Genomic DNA, 20,144 nt, shown 5'->3' with positions numbered 1-20,144 from the left:
GTTGACATGGTACAAGTGGACATGCCTAAATGTAAATGCCAACTTATGTTTATTTATTAATTTAGATTTTGCTCACACCTTTTTTCAGTAGTAACTCAAGGTGAGTTACATTCAGGTACATTGGATATTTCTCTGTCCCAGGAGGGCTCACAATCTAACTTTGTACCTGAGGCAATGGAGGGTTCAGTGACTTGTCCAAGATCACAAGGAGCAGCAGTGGGACTTGAACTGGCCACCTCTGGATGTCAAGACCAGTGCTCTAACCACTAGGCCAGTCTGCCACTCCATGCCACAGTATTCTATAACATAAGAACATAAGCACTGCCATACTGGGACAGACTGAAGACCCATCAAGCCCAGTATCCTGTTTCCAACAGTGGCCAATCCAGGTCACAACTACCTGGCAAGATCCCAAAAAGAGTAAAAACTTACTACTTATCATAGAAAAAAGCAGTGGATTTTCCCAAGTCCATCTTAATAATGGCTTACAGACTTTTCTTTTAGGAAATAATTCAAACCTTTTTTAAACCCCGCTAACTGCTTTTACCACATTCTCTGGCAATGGAGTGTGGGTGCTCAGAGCCATTACAGAATTAGCATTTAGTGCACTGCATCTTGATGGCCTAACTTTTGGCGACCTTTACAGAGTTGCATGGTAGAAACTGCCTGGGGATATGCTGGGCATGCCCGTAATAGTTAGTGCTCAGCCTTTGCCCCGACCATGTGCTAATTTTTGTATTTACTCCAAATTCTATAAATGGCGCTATAAAGAACATGCAGATGTTTTGGCACTCGTCCAATTTGTGCATGCAAATTTAATTAAATAACGAGACAATTAGCACCGATAATTGGGCCCTATCAATTACTGGAGGGCGATAACTGGCATCAATTTAAATTTACGCACATATATTTAAGTACCCAGATCCACACGTAAATTTTACACATGGCTTCAAAAAGGGGGAGCAGCTATGGAAGCGTTTTGGGCGGCTCAGGGGCGTTCCTGGAATTTATGCGCACTTTTATGGAATAAAGGGGGGGATCTGTGCTTCATTTACACTAGGGTTCAGTTGCTGTAAATGCTCATGTCTAAATGTAGTCGCGGATCCTGGCACTACGCCCTATTCTTTAAACGGTGCCTAACTTTGGGGGTCTTTTACTAAAGCTTAGCTCGAGTTATCTGTAGCAGGGCCCATTTTATTCTGATGGGCCCTGCTGCAGATAACACGAGTTAAGCTTTAGTAAAAGACCCCCTTTGAGCACTGTTTATAGAATGGCACTAAGCGCTATTTTGGTTTTTTTGGCGCCAATCAGCATCATTTATAGAATTTGTGTCACTGCTGGCGACAGGTGGGTGAGCCCTTGAGTGCTGGAGTGGGTATCCAGTGTGGAAGACCCAGATTTCCTAACTAGCGATGTATGGATGGGCACAGTGCAGGAGCTCCGAAAGCAGCCAACCCCGTAATGGGCCGTTGGCAGAGTTGTGACAGGAACCAGCAGAAGCACTGGAGCAGCCTTATCCAAAGGTGGGCTTAGACTAGGCTGAGACTGGAACCAACTGAAGCACTGGGGCAGCCTTATCCCAAGACGTGCTTCGGCTGACACAGGAACAGGCCTGGAGAAAAAACAATCTTATCCCAAGATAGGTTTCGACTGAGCCGAAGCTGGAGCAGACTGAGCCACTGAAGCAGCCTTCTCCCAAGATGGACTTGGACTGGGCTGAGAGTGGAACCAGCTAAAGCACTGCCTTATCCCAAGACGCGCTTCGGCTGACACAGGAACAGGCCTGGAGAAGGAACAATCTTATCCCAAGATAGGTTTCGACTGAGCCGAAGCTGGAGCAGACTGAGTCACTGAAGCAGCCTTCTCCCAAGACAGGCTTAGACTGGGCTGAGTGCGGAATCAGCTGAAGCAGCCTTATCCCAAGATGGACTTGGACTGGGCTGAGAGTGGAACCAGCTGAAGCACTGCCTTATCCCAAGATGCGCTTCGGCTGACACAGGAACAACCTGGAGCAGGAACAATCTTATCCCAAGATGGGCTTTGGCTGAGACAGGAACAAACTGGAGCAGGAACCTGTTGAAATCCAGGCACCACCGCAGCCCAGCAACATACCAGAGAGAGAGGGAGGGGGGAAATTGCAAAGACAGGGAAGTGCTGGAGCAGAAGGTTTAAATTTTCCTCCCCTACCTGACGTCATCTGGCGGCATCCTGCTCGGTATGCCAAAAGACACGCCTGGAGTGTGTGCATGCCTAAGGCCCTTTCTTTGCTAGGGAAGCTCGGAAATGTGTGGCCCCGCTGCCATGAGGACTGCGACTGCCGGCGTCAATTTCGGGGCAGCCATGCAGCTGGGCCACAGGCATGGTGCAGTAAAGACAGCGATTGTGACTATTTGGTCCTTAATATAAGATAAGTACAAAACTTTACCACACTTTAGTAAACAGGCTCCTAAAATTCATTGCCCTTCATGAGATACATTGACTCTGGTTTAATTTCAATCAATGCGTAATCTTTGAATCATTAAATTCTGATGTTCACCTAAACATTTCATTTCTGACTATGATTAAACATTTATAATACCTTTTATAATATTGTTTTGCAAAGATTCCACAAGATTGTCAAATAATGTGAGAAACTGGAGTTGAGTCCCTGAGTTCTGATTTCTGAATCTTGAGAGACATGATAACATTGAGCCTGCAAATAGGTGGAAAAATGTGAGGTACAAATGCAACAAATAAATAAAATAAATAAACATGGGAAAGAGAATGGGCTCTTAGATATGAAGGTAACTCCCCTCCATAAATATACTAGGGCACTGTGTAGGCTGATGAAGTATGATGTGGTGTTTTAAAAAAAATTAATTTCATACTAATACACACTAGAAGAAGCCCTTTGGAAATAATTCAGATTTCCCTCACCAAAGCTCTGCTTTTTGCGCCAAGGACATTATAAAGTACCATAAATAACCTACAGAAATATTTTCTGAGATGGAATAGCCTTTAAATTTAAGAAGTTGGGACATTTTTCAAACTATTCTTCTCTTTATGCTTTTCAAGGTGTTTTTTTAAAGGTCAACTCCTCTGATTGTTGCTTTCTAGAAGTCATGTATTTTCTCTCTCCCTTCTTGACTTTCTTCACGTTCCTTTGTCCACAATTTTGGTGTTATGGCAGATTCAGAACAACCTTTTATGCCTCATTTCTCTATTATCTTGGAGGGTCCATGTTCAACAAGCCTCTGACTGAGGAAGTTAACTGGACAACTTTATCCAATTACCTTAAGAATTTTAGAAAATAAAAACATAAGAACATAAGCGTTGCCATACTGGGTCAGACCAAAGGTTCATCAAGCCCGGTATCGTTTCCAACAGTGGCCAATTCAGGTCACAAGTACCTGGCAATACACCAATAGAGTAAAACAGATTTTATGCTGTTTATCCTAGAAAAAAACAAGTCCATCTTAACAATGGCTTATAGACTCTTCTTTTAGGAAATGATCCAACCCTTTTTAAAACCCTGCTAAGCTAACTGCTTTTATCACATTCTCTGCCAACAAATTCCACAGTTTAATTACATACTGAGTGAAAACATATTTTCTCTGATTTGTTTTAAATTTACTACTTAGTAGCTTCATTCTGTCTCCCCTAGTCCTTGTATTTTTGGAAAGAGTAAACAAGTGATTCACATTTACCATTTCCACTCCACTCAGTATTTTATAAACTTCATCATATCTCTCCTCAGCCATCTCATCTCCAAGCTGATGAGCCCTAGTCTCTTTAGCCTTAGCCTTTCCTCAGAGGGAAGTCACCCCATCCTCTTTATTATTTTTGTCACCCTTCTCTATACCTTTTCTAATTCTGCTATAACTGTTTTGAGATTATGGTGACCAAAATTGCACACAATATTTGAGGTGCAGTAGCACCATGGAGTGATACAAAGGCATTATAATATTCTCAGTTTTGTTCTCCATTTCTTTCCTAATGAATCCTAAAATCTGATTTGCTTTCTTAGCCGTTGCTGTACACTGAGCAGAGGGTTTCAACATATCATTAACAAGGACACCTAGATCCTTTTCCTGGGTGGTGACTCTATTATAGCGTAAGTTCAGGGTTTTGCACTACAGTAGCAGGCCTTAAAAGGACCACTGACCATGCTTCAGAGCATCCCCTCTTTGGGGAATCTCTTGTTTCTTGTGGGCCAGTGAGCTCAAATCCTCCCCATGAGCTGAACCAGGCCTGGTGAACATCTCCTTAAGTTTTTCCCCTTTAAAATATATAAGTAGGCTTAGAGGACCCCCACCGCTGGCCACTCTTTTTCACCTCCTAAGCTTCAATTCACCCCAAGGATGATTAATTCATAGGTGAGTAAGAAGGATCTCCCCTCACTTCTGCCGCAACATTGCTATATTGAAAAAAGAATGGTGCCTGGTGCTGGGGGTTGGTCTTTCAAAAGTATGTGTGTAAGTTTTCATAGTAAAACTGCTCACACATACAGCAGAAGCAAATCTGTACATACACTTGCCCCATGTCAATTTCCATTAAAAACTGATATCAAGTCTGTGGGTAAAGGGTATCCAGAGACTTTATTTATATACACTTTGAAACAAAGTTGAACATCCTTCCCCCCATTGATTAGAGAACTCTGTTGGCACTTTCTCTTTTCCAATGCTCATCATAAGTACCATTTTGAAGTTAAAATTTTCCAGACGCTCGTTCCTCCTACCTTTCTGGCCTTAGTTCTGTTTACTGTTCTTTAAGATCTTTCATCTCAACCTGCTGTCTACTTTCCATTGTGACTCATTATCTTCCCCCAGTTGATGATCTGATTATCTGTTGCTGCATACGCTACTGGAGCGCCTCCCATTGCTTCTGAATCACCAGCTCCTTCCCTCGCCTCATATTCCTTCTCATTTGCCTGACTGCTCCTATTAGCCTGATCTGTTCAAGCATATGGAAATGTTCTACCTTTTTGTCTCGCATTATTACTTCGGGGTTACATTTTTAGGAGACAAATTATACAAAATAAAATTGTATTGCCTTAGACCATTGTGTAAATGGAGTCCCATAATAGGCACATTTGGCAAGAGGAATGATATATGATCCTTAAGAGGTGAACTTAACATATCTTTTGCATTCATATTATCATACAGCATTGTGTACTATGCTTTATTTCCAGTTGGTTCTTTAGCTTACAAGGACACGTCTGTGTTTTTTTAAGAAGCTTTACTTATTTAATTTTGCACTAGTTTAGTAGCCTATCCACCTTATAATTGAAAGAGAAAAACGCCTAGATTTCGACCCAAATCGGGAGATAGACGTTTATCTCACAAAAACGAATAAATCGGTATAATGGAAAGCCGATTTTGGACGTTTTCAACTGCACTCCATCGCGGAAGCGTACAAAGTTGACGGGGGCATGTCGGAGGCGTGGCGAAGATGGAACTGTGGCGTGGTTATCGGCCGAGGAGAGATGGGCGCCTTTCGCCGATAATGGAAAAAAAGTATGCGTTTGTAGCTAGAATTTAGGGCACTTTTCCTGGACCCTGTTTTTTCACGAATAAGGCCCCAAAAAGTGCCCTAAATGACCAGATTACCACCAGAGGGAATCGGGGATGACCTCCCCTGACTCCCCCAGTGGTCACTAACCCCCTCCCACCACAAAAAAATGATGTTTCACAACTTTTTATTTTTACCCTCAAATGTCATACCCACCTCCCTGGCAGCAGTATGCAGGTCCCTGGAGCAGTTGTTAGGGGGTGCAGTGGACTTCAGGCAGGTGGACCCAGGCCCATCCCCCCCCTACCTGTTACAATTGTGCTGCTTAATGCTTAGTCGTCCAACCCCCCCAAACCCACTGTACCCACATGTAGGTGCCCCCCTTCACCCCTTAAGGCTATAGTAATGGTGTAGACTAGTGGGCAGTGGGTTTTGAGGGGGATTTGGGGGGCTCAACACACAAGGGAAGGGTGCTATGCACCTGGCAGCTCTTTTACCTTTTTTTTTGTTTTTGTAAAAGTGCTCCCTAGGGTGCCCGGTTGGTGTCCTGGCATGTGTGAGGGGGACCAGTGCACTACGAATCCTGGCCCCTCCCACGAACAAATGCCTTGGATTTATTCGTTTTTGAGCTGGGCGCTTTCATTTTCCATTATCACTGAAAAACAAAAACGCTCAGCTCACAAATTGTCGAATAAAACATGGACGTCTATTTTTTTCGAAAATACGGTTCAGTCTGCCCCTTCACGGACCCGTTCTCGGAGATAAACGCCCATGGAGATAGACGTTTTCATTCAATTATGCCCCTCCACGTACTGTAGACATTATTATTATTATTAATTACATTTGTACCCCGCGCTTTCCCACACATAGCAGGTTCAATGCGGCTTACATAGTAAATAGAATTACAAAGTCTTGAAGGAAAATGTTACAAGTTGTAGTAAACATAGTAGTAGTGGGGTTTTGAGGATATGTAAATTGAGCATGGAGAGGTAAACAAAGATAGAATGAGCAAAAGGAGAAGAGATTGGGAGGGCTAAGGAGTAGGAAGGATGGAGAGGAAGAGATTGAGGAATGAGCATAAGGAGATTGTAAAACATGGTCAAAGGTATAATAATCGTCAGGGCAGGAATCATGTGGGTGGGCTTAAAAAGTTAAGTTGGGTCATTAGGGTAAGCTTTCTTGAAGAGATGGGTCATATTGGGCCAGATTAATATGGCAACTAAAATCTAGGTGCATCCGATTCACATTTAGACATGGTTTATAGAATAGCACATAGGCCGGGTAAGATGCGCCTAAATTTAGGTGCAGCCATTTACGCCAGTGAAAAGCTGGTGTAAATGCCTGCGCCTAAATCTAGGCACTCTCCAGAATTCTATAACCATGAACGTAGATGTGATTAATGGCCCTGACACACCCACACTCCTCTCATGACCACACCCCCGTTTTGGCTGCACATGTGGCAATTTAAGTGCACTGCTTTTTAGAGTATGCTAAAAAAGAAGTACATGTAAATTCTAATTATGCCCAATTAGTGTTGCTAATAGGTCATTATTTGCCAATTATCAGGACTAATTGGCTTGTTACTTAATTTAGTAGCACACATAAATTGGCCGTGCCCACAAATATATGTGCGCTATTTGGCAGGGGGGGGATTTTACCAAAAGTTTATATGTGCATGTTAATGACTGACTATCAAAGCTGAACTAGAAACATGTCGGCAGAAAAGGAACAAATGGCCCATCCAGTCTGTCCATCTTCAGCATCTATGATCTCCTCCTCTCTCTAAGAGATCCCAAATGCCTGTCCCACACTTTCTTCAATTCAGACACAGTTCTTGTCTCCACCACCTCCTTCGGGAGGCTGCTCCACGTATCCACCACCCTTTCTGTAAAAAAATATTTCTTTAATCTCTTAACTTCATTTTATGCCTTCCCATTCCAGAATCTTCCTTCATTTGAAAAAGGTTCATCTCCTGTACATTAATACCACAGAGATATTTAAATATCTCAATCATATCCCCTCTCTCCCGCCTTTCTTCCAGAGCATAAATATTGAGGTCTATAAGACTGTCCCCATATGCTTTATGACAGAGACCACCTTCATCACCTGGACTGACTCCATCTTGTTTATATCTTTTTGGAGGTGCAGTCTCCAGAATTGTACACAGTATTCTAGATGGGGCTCACTAGAGACTTATAGAAAGGCACTATCACTTCTTTTTTTCCTGCTGGCCATTCCTTTCTCTATACAGCTGAGCATCCTTCTGGCATTGACTGTTGCCTTTTCTGTTTGGTCACCTTAAAATTATCAGATACGATTGCCCCCAAGTCCCACTCTTCTTTCGTACACAGAGGTACTTCACTCCTATACCATATTGTTTCCTTGGATTTTAGCAGCCCAAGCAGTGGCATAGTCATGGGTGGGCCCAGGCCTACCTAGTAGCATTATATCTATGATGTGGCTGGCGGGAATCCCCAAGACCTGCCAACCACAAACTCCCAATAACTCCCTCTCCCGCATACCTTTTAAATAACAGCTCTTCTACGGTAGTGAGCAGCAACTGATACACACTACTCACGCCGGCCCCACAGCCTTCCCTCTGATGTACTCCTTCCTATGCGGAAACAGGAAGTTGCATTAGAGGGAAAGCTATGGTGCCGGCGTGAGCAGTGTGTATTAGCTTGTGCAACTTGAGGGAGAAAATCTGCTATATAAAAGGTAAGGGGGGGGGGGGGGAGTTTGAGAGACTGTATGGTATGCGGGCGAGTGGGAGAAGGAGAGACCAAAATATCTGTGGGGCGGGGGTAGGGTTCTTCTGCCCACCCAGCTTGGACCCAGGCCCACCCAAAATTGGGTGTTTGGCTACGCTTCTGAGCCCAAGTGCATGACCCTGCATTTTTTAGCATTAAGTAAGGGCTAGATTTACTAAAGTTTGCTACCACATTACAGGAATAGTTATCAATGTGTTATTTTACTACTGATTCATGTACAGATCCCATTTTATGCAATGAGACCTAGAGGCCCTTTTTACTAAAGCTTAGCATGCACTAACAGAATACGAAGCCTATTTTATACCTATGGGCTTCTTAGCATTTAGCATGTGCTAATCCTGTTAGCATGCACTAAACTTTAGTAAAAGGGCCCTGTGGAGGGGCATAATCGAACGGGGGCGGCCATCTATAAGGGCGACCATCTCTAATGACGGCCCCATCAAGAGGCGTTCCCGACTGTATTATCGAAACAAGATGTCCGGCCATCTTTCGTTTAGATAATACGGTCGGGGCCAGCCAAATCTCAACATTTGGGCCACCCTTAGAGATCGCCGGCGTTAGAGATGGCTGCCATTGGTTTTCGCCAATAATGGAAACTAATGGCGGCCATCTCAAACCCGGCCAAATCCAAGCCATTTGGTTGTGGGAGGAGCCAGCATTTGTAGTGCACTGGTCCCCCTCACATGCCAGGACACCAACCGGGCACCCTAGGGGGCACTGCAGTGGACTTCACAAATTGATCCAAGGTGCATAGCTCCCTTACCTTGGGTGCTGAGCCCCCCAACCCCCCCATAACCCATTACCCACAACTGTACAACACTACCATAGCCCTTAAAGGGTAACGGGGGGCACCTACATGTGGGTACAGTGGGTTTCAGGTGGGTTTTGGAGGGCTCCCATTTACCACCACAAGTGTAACAGGTGGGGGGGATGGGCCTAGGTCCGCCTGCCTGAAGTACACTGCAGTACCCACTAAAAACTGCTCCAGGGACCTGCATAGTGCTGTAATGGAGCTGGGTATGACATTAGAGGCTGGCATAGAGGCTGGAAAAAATGTGTTTTAATTTTTTTTTTTTGGGTGGGAGGGGGTTGGTGACCACTGGGGGAGTAAGGGGAGGTGATCCCCGATTCCCTCCGGTGGTCATCTGGTCAGTTCGGGCACCTTTTCAAGGTTTGGTCGTGAACAAAAAGGGACCAAGTAAAGTCGGTCAAATGCTCGTCAGGACCGGCCTTCTTTTTTCTATTATTGGCCAAGGCTGGCCATCTCTTAACCATGCCTTCGTCCCGCCTTCAGTACACTGCCAACACCCCCCTTTGAACTTTGGCCGGCCCTGCGACAGAAGGCAGTTGAAGCCGGCCAAAATCGGCTTTCGATTATACCGATTTGGCCGGCATTAGGAGAAGGCTGGCCATCTCCCAATTTGTGTCGGAAGATGGCCGCCTTTCTCCTTCGAAAATAAGGATAGTTACTAATAACTGGTGTTAACAGTAAAATAACATGTCTTAAAGGTAATCTATGTTGATAACTTCTCCCCTTTGTAAACACTACTAGTAAATTTTTCAGACGCATGCCAAAAATGAAATTACTGCAAGAGACACGCGGTAGTCGAGCGGTAAGTTCATTTTGGCACGCGTTGGGCATGCATAGACGCTTACGCGGCCCTAAATCATCCCCATAAAGTCATACTCATGCATGTAAAATCAATGGTACTGAAATGAATGCACATCCAAACTCCATGAATGCTCTCAGTATTCTCTTCACTGACAAATAACTCATTTCTCCTCCTCCACCTCCTCCTACATGTACATACTTTGAAAAAAATAGTATTATATGTTAGAGAGATTAGCCACAAAAGAACATTTTTTCAGTAAAGGAACAAAACATGGGATAATAATTTTGTTAAATTAACTATTCCGCACAAAAACTGCGAGCTTGTACGACAGGATCTTACACAGTCTTTGGAGAGTCACTGATAATACAGTTAGAGCACGAATCCAGGTAGGAAAAATATGATAAAAATGTAAACCAATTAAAGAGCATCACACAGGAGAGACAGGAGAAGAATTTGTGTGACTATCCAGCTTGGCTGCCTATAATCATTAATTATGTTCACAAAGACTAGCTCATTGCCATGGCAGAAGCATTAGCCACCTCCCCCCCCCCCCCCCAACAGTGTTTATTATTATTGTACTGCAATAGGGACCATAAAAAAATTCCATTCATTAATCGTTTTGCTCATGGCATATGACCCAAATGCTCTATTACAATTTTAATTTTGCTAAGAATTTTTCACTCCTATCTAAATGCGGAACTACCCATGCAATTTTGGAAATCAAAATTCCCCAATTATGAAAGCAAAAGGAAAAAAAAAAATGAAAGGCAATTACTGTTATTAATCAAACATTTGCCAAGGGCTTTTATTTAAAGAATATTCCAATTTTAGTAAATCAGACCCACATGCCAGGCATTGGGGTAGCTTTGTTCAGAATCCACTTAGGTTCTTTTTAAAAAGAGACATTTGGCATAGCAAGCTGTAAGTCACTGCTGGAAGTTAGCCCTGGCATCACAAATGTCCTTTCTGATTTTTTGAAAGATGCTGTAGGATCTTCAAGGTCCTGTTACCACCTCTTTGGACGTTAGTTTGTCTCACTTGAAAGAGGGCACCACCTCCAGCACGGTACTTATTGACATGTTACAGCGCTAATTCACTGCTGGCTCTCATTGGAGCGTATTTGTTACTGAACTGCCAGCATCACTTCCTTCCATGAGGCCAGGGCAGAAAGTTGTGTGTCAGAGCTCTGCACTAAAGGTCAGCACAGGGTTTCTAATGCATGCGTAAAAAAAATATTTGCACCCAATGTAGTAAAAAAACAGCATGCAAATAAGCTACACATAACCCCTCTAATTCTAGAAAGTTGTGCACCCAAATTTGCATGTACAACTTGTAGAATAAGGTTAGTTGTCCACATGTAACTTAATAGATTAATTAGATGTTAATTGGCTGTCACTGGTGTTAATTCACACTAATTGGCGGTTACACACATAACTGCCCTTAAGCAGGGGCATAGTCAGACTTCAGCAGGAGGGGGGGGGCAGAGCCCAAGGTGAGGGGACACATTTTAGCCCCCCGGTGCAATGGATCCCTCCGGCACGGATCCCCCGCCATCTTTGACCCCCGGCACCCCTCCCCTTTCGACCCCCCTTCCCCCCGCCGCCAACCCTCCCCCGAGTCCCCCGCCGCCGTCAGGTACCTGTGCTGGCAGGGGTCCCCAACCCCCCGCCAGCTGAAGTCCTCCTCAGCTGGTCTCCGGGCCGGCTCATTGCTGCAGCTGATATGGAAGCCTAGGATTCTGTTTCTTCTTGAGTCATCCTGATGTCCTGCCAGCACAGGTACCCGATGACGGTGGCGGGGGAGGGTTAGCGGTGGCGGAAAGGGGAGAGTCCAAAGGGTTGGCTGGGGCCAGGACCAAATCTGGGGGCCCAGGCCCCCGTGGCCCCACGTAGCTATGCCCCTGCCCTTAAGTCAGTATTTTATAAGTTGTGTGTGCAACTCCAAGGAGGCCTTCACCTTGGAGGAATATGGGTGGGTCTGGGGGGGGGGGGGGGGTGTCAGGCAGTTATGCACCTACTAGCATTTCTGAGGCCGATATTCAGACTGCAGGAGGCAGCCCAGCTAACTCCAGTGGTCAGCTAACTCCAGTGGCTCAGTAAAAGGACCCCTCACTGTATTAATATTTATTCATTGCTAATATTACCAATTTTTCATTATTACCAAACATGGGGACCCTTTTACTAAGCCGCATAAGTGTCTAGGCGCACACAACGCCAAAATGGAGTTACCACCTGACTACCGCGTGGCTCTTGTGGTAATTTCATTTTTGGCACGCATCCGATACGTGCGTCTGAAAAATATTTGTTATTTTCGGGCGCACGTAACGGACGCACACCAAGTGACATTTGGTCATTACTGCCCAGTTACCGCGTGAGTCTTTACCGCTAGGTCAATGGCTGGCGGTAAGGTCTCAGACTGAAAATGGACACACAGCAATTTTCATTTTGCCACACGTCCATTTTCGGCAAAAAAGAGGGCTTTTTACAGGAGCGCTAAAAAGTGGATTAGTCCCTGCTGAAAACCCACACCTACACTACCGCAAGCCATTTTTTAGCGCACATTTGTAAAAGGACCCCTTGTTTAGTTAGGGATAATTTCATTGGCATAGCTTCAGGGCAGATGGAATGCCTCATTTTGTCATATTCAACCTGCCAGCTGTTTATTCCTTGCAAAATAACACTGATGTAATTAATTTGGCTTTACATAAAGGTATAAGAATTGTATCATCTGTTATTCATTTGTTATCCTTAATAAACATTATCTACACCTGTACAGAATAATAGTTTAATCAACGACAATAACATCATTTAGAAATGAATACCATTTTATAATAAGCTATTCAAGAACACCAAACACTGTGAGGAGATGGAAACCTTCCACTGAACCAGTATTCTTTATTTCTACCAGCAGTGATATTGATAACCCGACACGGCCGTGTTTCGGCAGAAAAAACTGCCTGCATCAGGGGTCTAATTAGATGGGCAGCTGGTCAAATCATACACTGTTGGAGTGATGAACTGAACACCAATGAATAACCTTTCAATATGAAAGTGACAATGTGAGAGCCAACCTCCAAACGTAACTTGTTTTTACTATAGGCTTTTATGCTACTACTCAAGTTGCGTTTGGAGGTTCCCAGAACCCAGTACAGCACAAATTCTCATGCACAAATTCACACCTGGACCAAAAAACATTTTGCTTGAGTACTTATGTGCATGCCTGTATTTTATAAAATCAGAGCCAGAACAAGGCATAGGCAAACTAGGCATGAGCCTAGGAACCAAAACTTTAGGACAGCCTTCTCAGACGTGCTCAGGAGACTAGAACCTCGATGCTCAACAGACTGGTTGTAGCCAGTCTAGCACACACGTTATTCAGCGTCTAATGCACAAAGGGGTTCTGCGTCACTTTTACCACTCGCGGTAGCAGCTACTGATAATCCTATGCAAATGTATTACAGTGAGTTCATTAGTATTAAAATGAGCATTCTGTGCAATGCACAGACATTTCTGTGCAAAGCACAGAAAGGAGCGCCTACTTTTAACGTTTAAAATGAAGAGCACAGGTACAAAAGTATCACATATGAGTTTGTCTTGTTGGGCAGACTGGATGGACCATGCAGGTCTTTTTCTGCCGTCATTTACTATGTTACTATGTTAAAATGTTCTGGCAGGTCTGGAGCTGCCTTTGCATGAGGACAACTTCTTGGTGGAGCAGTCTGCTTACATTTTTTAATAGTATTTGCATGTGTATGCTACATGTGCCATGTGCGTATATTATATGTGTATGTTCTGAACGTAACACTAGTGTGAAAAACTTGTCATGGAACATTTCTTAATAGAATCTGCATGTGTGTGTGAAATGTGCTGTGTGGGTGGACTATATATGTATGGGTGTATGTGTCCCACAAATAACAGCACTGCTACTGTTGTGGGACCCTATGATGTGGTTGTTGCCTTTTTTCCATGGGCATGCGTATAACACCGACACTTACTGTGAGACTGTTCTATGCATGTGCTAGGTGGTTTGCCTACCGAGCTGCTTGCAGAATTTCTGTGCATTCCATTTGCATCTGATTTCCTTTGAGTATCAATCGCTGTTTCAAAATTGGTAAATTCAACCACGGATATAGACACACGGGGTATTTTGACTTTTGAGCATCAGACCCTAGGATTGCCAACTGTCTGGATTTTTTTCAGGATTCTGCAGATTTCTAAGGAGTTCTTTTTACTAAGCTGCGGGGGAAAATGGGCTTAGCGCGACCTTGCATGGCTTTTTCTGCATGCTAAGGCCATTTTTACTGCAGTGGTACAATGGCAGATTTTCTCTTTTTTGTATTGATGTGGTAACATTATCATTAGTGCACAGCTATGAAAGAAAATGACTGTGTGAACACTTACTGCTAAACCATTTTGTAGGCAGTAAGGGCCCATGAGGTACTCCTGCGCTAACCAGTTTGCATGTGCTAATGTGAATGCATTAACTGTTTAGTACAGGAACATCCAACTCTCTGCCCCCCCAAAACACTCCCTCCCCTCCAATTTTTTTTAGAGTGCAGATTAGTGCACACTAATTTATCAGTTACTGTAAAATGCCTGAGTGCGTTCCTTGGTACTCCATATTAAGCTGCATTAGGCATCTGTTAGCACCTAACATGGCTAGTAAAAGGCCCCTAAATTAATTGCTTCAAAGCCACAATGAGGGCTAAAGTGTTTGGATTTTTTCACAGTTTAGCTCTCTACAGCTGTTCTCCAAAACTTCTCCCTTCCATTGCAGAGATCATAGAACCATAGAAAATAATGACAGATAAAGGCCTACCCATATCATCCAGTATCTCGTTCTCTCCCTAAGATATCCCACATGCTTGTCCTATGCTTTCTTGAATTCAGATATAGTCCTTGACTCTACCTCCTCAACCAGGAGGTTGTTCCACACATCCACCACCTTTTCCGGAAAGAAGTATTTTCTTACATAACTCCTGGGTCTATCCCTGCTAACTACTTCTTATGCCCTCTCATTCCAGAGTTTTTCAGTTGAAAGAGACACCTCCTGCAGGGTCGCCAAGAGACACAGCCAAGCCTGGGACACAACCGGACTGCTGGACCCCCCTACTCGCACTACCACTCCCACCCGCCCACCCCCTTACCTTTCTGTTTTTGCCTCCAAGGGGGGCCCGGCACAGACAAGCTGCTTCCTGCGTGCCTGCTCCCATGGTCTGTCCTCTCCTGCTCCTATCCATGTCAGGAGTCAGGACCCAAATGATCGCATTAATATGATATTGCGCTAATGCAATTATCTGGGTCCTGTGCGGCACGCAGAAGCAGGGGAGGACAGACTCGGATGTAGGAAGCAAGAAGACGCTTGCCGGTGCCGAGGCTGGCCCCCCCCTTGCAGACGGGGCCTGGGAAATGTTGCCCCTCCCTGCAGCCCTGACCTCCTGTGCATTTTTGCGATAGAGATAATTAAATACCTCTATCATATCTCTTCTCTTGTTTTTCCTCCAACGTATACATATTGAGGTCTATAAGTCTGTCCTCATATGCTTTATGCCCAGCAAATCGTAAAACTGCTTTAGTCACAGGGATGAGGATCTGAATTGCAAGATTTGTAATGAAGACTGAGCTCTGTATCCGGCCTTTGAGAAAGTGAGTAAAACCAGTGCATGTCCTGGAGAAGGAGTAGGAATTTGAGAGCAATGGGGTAAGTCAGCAGACTTGGTGGGGGTTGGCACTGACTAAATAAGATGAGCAGTAAAGCAGGCACTAGGGAAGAGAGAGACTGTGTGTCTGGAAAGAGAGTGCATGCATGTGTATATCTGAAGAACGAGAGTACGAATGTGTGTGTACGTCTGATGATTATTCCAATCACAACGAATTATTCCAATCACAACTATTAAGGAACCCTCCTATCTGTTCGTCCTAATTACATCCTCACGACTGAATATTATATCTTGTCCTGATATCATTATGTTATGTTATGTTGATCTTTCAATCCATTTCCAATCCAATATGATTTACTTATGCACTCTTATTTGTAATAATTGTAAAATTATTATTCCGTTAATATGATTGCTATGATATTCTATGTACCCATCTGTATCTATATTCTGAAATTCTTATCCTATAATGTGTACATGTTGCTATAACATTTTGTAAGCCACAATGAGCCTGCAAATAGGTGGGAAAATGTGGGATACAAGTGCAGCAAATAAATAAATAAATAAATGGGATTGTGCATATCTGTGTGTCTGAAGAATGACAGTGCATGCATGGGCATGTTTGTATGACTGAAGAGCGAGAAAGTACCTACATGTGCATGTGTGTGACTGAAGAGTGAGGTAGTGTATGAATCTGTTTAAGAACATGGGTCTGGAGGGTGAGTGCATGCATGTGTACATGTTTAAGTGTCTCTAGTGGGGACAGTCTCATGTAAATAAAGTTTGCTTTTAAAAATTCAGACGGGAGTGGAGAAGTCCAGAGCCACTGGTACAAATGTGCCGTAAAATCTCACTCCTCAAACAGGGTTACTTGACAACTCTCCAGCTCTAACCATTAAGTCACTTAAGCTTCCCTAGGGAGAATTCTATAAAATATTTTTTAGCATGGGGGGGGGGGGGGTGTTTGGGGGCAAAGAGTAGGCTCACTGTCTATTAGCATAGGTTTAGCGCGGAAGCTCTTACTGCTAAGTAAATAGGTGGTGGTAAGGGCTCCCACGTTAATGGCCATGTGCTAATTTGGAAAAAAAAGGAAATTGCGGCCATTTTACAGCCATGCTAAAAGTGGCCTCAGTGCATGGGAAATCCAAGCGCTAAAAATGGCGCAGGCCACTTTTCAGAGCGGCATAGTAAAAGGGCCCCTATATCTGTAAAGTATAATAAATGACAAGTTTGAAAGAAAACATTGAAGATATATAAATATATCTTACCTTTTTCAGATGCTGGCGCAAGGTCTATAAAACTTCGACATTTTTCACCTTCAGAAAAAAAAATATATATCCAATTATTTTTCAGCAGTGAAGCATCACTAACTATACTTGCACATGAGCAAATAACTATACCATAACAGGACAGTTTTTAAAAATAAGTCTGCAAAAAGCTGAAGATTCGCCAAAAGACTTTCATCAAGGAAATTTGTTCACCAAACTGAAAAATTCCAGAGAGTCTTCAATCCATAGTTCTTTACATTTTTCAGTCAGATGCAGCTCAATGGTTCATGACTGCAGGTTCTGTCTGAATGACTGAGTTGCATGTTATTACACAAGACTTCTTGCCATCCTTGACTTTTTTTGAATGAGTTTTCTTGGTAAAGCCTTTTGGCGAAACATGGACCACGTTGAGAACATTTTAGTTTTTCAAGTAGTCAATTTATAAGCACTTTCAAATATCACCTTGCGGATACGGCCATCTTGTCCTTTAAAAATCTACCAGTCTTTTGTACATTTGGGAGCAATTCTACAACTGAGAGTCTCCATTTAGATGCCCCAAGGAGCCTATTCTGTAATGGAACCTAGGTAGACTACTGCTGTAACATGGGATAAGAACATAACATAAGAGTAGCCAAACTGGGTCAGACCAATGGTCCATCTAGCCCACTATCCTGTTTTCCAAGCAGTGGCCAAGCCAGGTCACAAGTACCTGGCAGAAACCCAAATAGTTGCAACACTCCATACTACAATTCCCAGGGCAAGCAGTTGCTTCCCATGCCTGTCTCAATAGCAGACTATGGTCTTTTCTTCCAGGAATTTGTCCAAACTTTTTTTAAACCCAGATACACTAACCGCTGTCACCACCTCCTCTGGCAAAGAGTTCCAGAGCTTAACTATTGAGTTAAAAAAATATTTCCTCCGATTTGTTTTAAAAGTATTTCCATGTAACTTCCTCGAGTGTCCCCTGGTCTTTGTACTTTTGGAACGAGTAAAAAATCAATTTACTTCTACTCGTTCTACACCACTCAGGATTTTGTAGACCTCAATCATATCTCCCCTCATCTGTCTCTTTTCCAAGAAGAAGAGCCCTAACCTCTTTAGGCTTTCCTCATATGAGAGGAGTTCCATCCCTTTTATCATTTTAGTTGCTCTTCTTTGAACCTTTTCTAATTCTGCTATATCTTTTTTGAGATACGGTGACGAGAATTGAACGCAATACTCAAGGTGCGGACGCACCATGGAGCAATAGAAAGGCATATAGTATTTTCGGTCTTATTCACCATCCCTTTCCTAATAATTCCTAGCATCCTGTTTGATTTTTTGGCCGCCACCACTGCACACTGAGCAGAACATTTCTGCATATTATCTACGACACCCAGATCTTTTTCTTGAGTGCTGACCCCAAGGTGGACCACCCTAGCATCAGGTAACTGTGATTTGGATCATTCTTTCCAATGTGCATCATCTTGCATTTGTCCACATTAAATTTCATTTGCCTTTTGGATGCCCAGTCTTCCGATTTCCTAAGGTCTTCCTGCAAGATTTCACAGTTCGCACGTGTTTTAACAATCTTGAATAGTTTTGTTTCATCGGTGCTCCTAACAGAGGTTTTCAACCTAGTCCTTGGGAGAGCACCCAGCCAGTCAGAGTCTCCCATTGAATTCAATGGGAATATCGTGAAAACCCCAACTGGCTGGGTGTGTTCCTAGGACTGGGTTGAAAACTCCTGTTCTAACAATTAGGCACCTACACTTACACCAGCCGTAGAGCTACAGGTGGTGAACGTGTCCGGTTATTGCACTTTAAATCATTTGGAGTATACAAGACAAGCAAAGTATTTTCAACTAAATGAGAAGATATTTTTAAAGCATGGAATTGGGAATTTAAGAATATAAATGTGGAAGACAAAAATTCAAGTAAAAAGGTTTGGCGATAAAGAATAAAATTTTGCATGACTGGAATATAAAGTGAAGTTGTGGCTTGAATTCTATTATAAAATATTGAAAGGCCGTACAGCTGGGTTTAATACTACTTCAATAGAGCTACATGTGGCAGGGATGTAACTTACAGTATTCTGTCATTATATAGTAGCATAGTAGATGACAGCAGATGAAGACCTGTATGGCCCATCCAATCTGTCCAACAAGAAAAACTCATAGTATAAGGTATGATGTGATACTACATATGTATACTTGATCTTGATTTGTTCTTGCCATTTTCAGGGCACAGACTGTAGAAGTCTGCCCGACACTGGCCTTGCTTCCCTATTACTGGTGTTGCCAATTACTGCTAAGCTTGTTTGGTTCCAAGCCTTCTATACAGGATTTGTGTTTATCCCATGCATTTTTTAATTCCATTACCGTTTTCATCTCCACTACTTCCTGTGGGAGGCATTTCAGGTATCTATCTTCTTGGTATTATTCCTGAGTCAGCCCCCCCTGCATCTTCAATTCACATCCTCTAGTTCTACCATCTTCCTGTCTCTGAAAAAAGTTTGTTTGTACATTAATACCTTTCAAATATTTGAATGCCTATCATTTCACCCCTGTCTCTCCTTTCCTCCAGGATGTACATGTTCAGATCCTCAAGTCTCTCCTCATACATCTTGCAATCCAAAATTTGTTATGACCTGGTAAATGTGAGCCCTTGTGCCCCGACTGAGCACGGTGAAGATGGAGTGACACCGCACTCGGTCAGGCAGCTAGACAACCCCTAGCTTCACCTGGGAAGCGACCGCCGTTCCCTGAGAGTTGAGCCCTCAGGTGCGGGCAGCCACCAGGACTTCTGGAACCGGCGGGGTTGCACGGCCACCGACCCGACAGGTGGGAGTAAACACAGTCCAGGAACAAAGGGGTCAGCAGTGCAGTGAGTAATCAGGAAACAGTCCGAGGTCTGAGCAGGCAGCAACACAACGCGAAGTCAAGAAACAATCCAAGGTCTGATACACAGGAAAACACTGGAACAAGGTAGCCATCCAGGAACCCAGGACGAGAACCACGACCTCTATGCAGCAGAAGCCGAAGCAATGAAGGACTGGAGGCAGGGCTTTAAATAGTGTAGGAATCAGGCTCAAACATGTGCAGCTGATCCAAGATGGCTGCCCCTATCAGCAGAGAAGCCCTAAGCCCAAATATGGGCTTTCTTCCTGCAGCTGCCCACTCCAAGATGGCTTCCACAACCTGAGATGCCCATCCCAAGATGGCCGACCTATCCTGGAGATACCACATCCAAGATGGCCGACTATCTCCACTGGACTGGGATTTGTCAGCGAATCGGCCGCGCAGGCCTGGAGCCAGGTGAGGATCGTAACAAAATTAAAGAAAACATGGGACAAAGTAAGGAGACA

At 43.7% G+C, this 20,144-nt stretch overlaps 1 protein-coding gene across 1 annotated transcript in view; it reads right to left on the bottom strand.

Annotated features, from left to right (window-relative positions):
• The window catches only part of GSG1L (GSG1 like), a 244,806-nt gene that overhangs the window by 118,005 nt on the left and 106,657 nt on the right, over nt 1–20,144 (bottom strand). Inside the window, exon 2 of the mRNA XM_030212299.1 lies at nt 16,799–16,846. Within this exon, the coding sequence (XP_030068159.1) occupies nt 16,799–16,846 (48 nt within the window). The remainder of the gene's footprint in view (nt 1–16,798; nt 16,847–20,144) is intronic.

Source organism: Microcaecilia unicolor, chromosome 8 (assembly GCF_901765095.1).
Source record: "Microcaecilia unicolor chromosome 8, aMicUni1.1, whole genome shotgun sequence".
Lineage (NCBI taxonomy): Eukaryota > Metazoa > Chordata > Amphibia > Gymnophiona > Siphonopidae > Microcaecilia > Microcaecilia unicolor.
The sequence above is the reverse complement of the archived record's forward strand: the minus strand, read 5'-3'. Positions and strand labels throughout refer to the sequence as shown.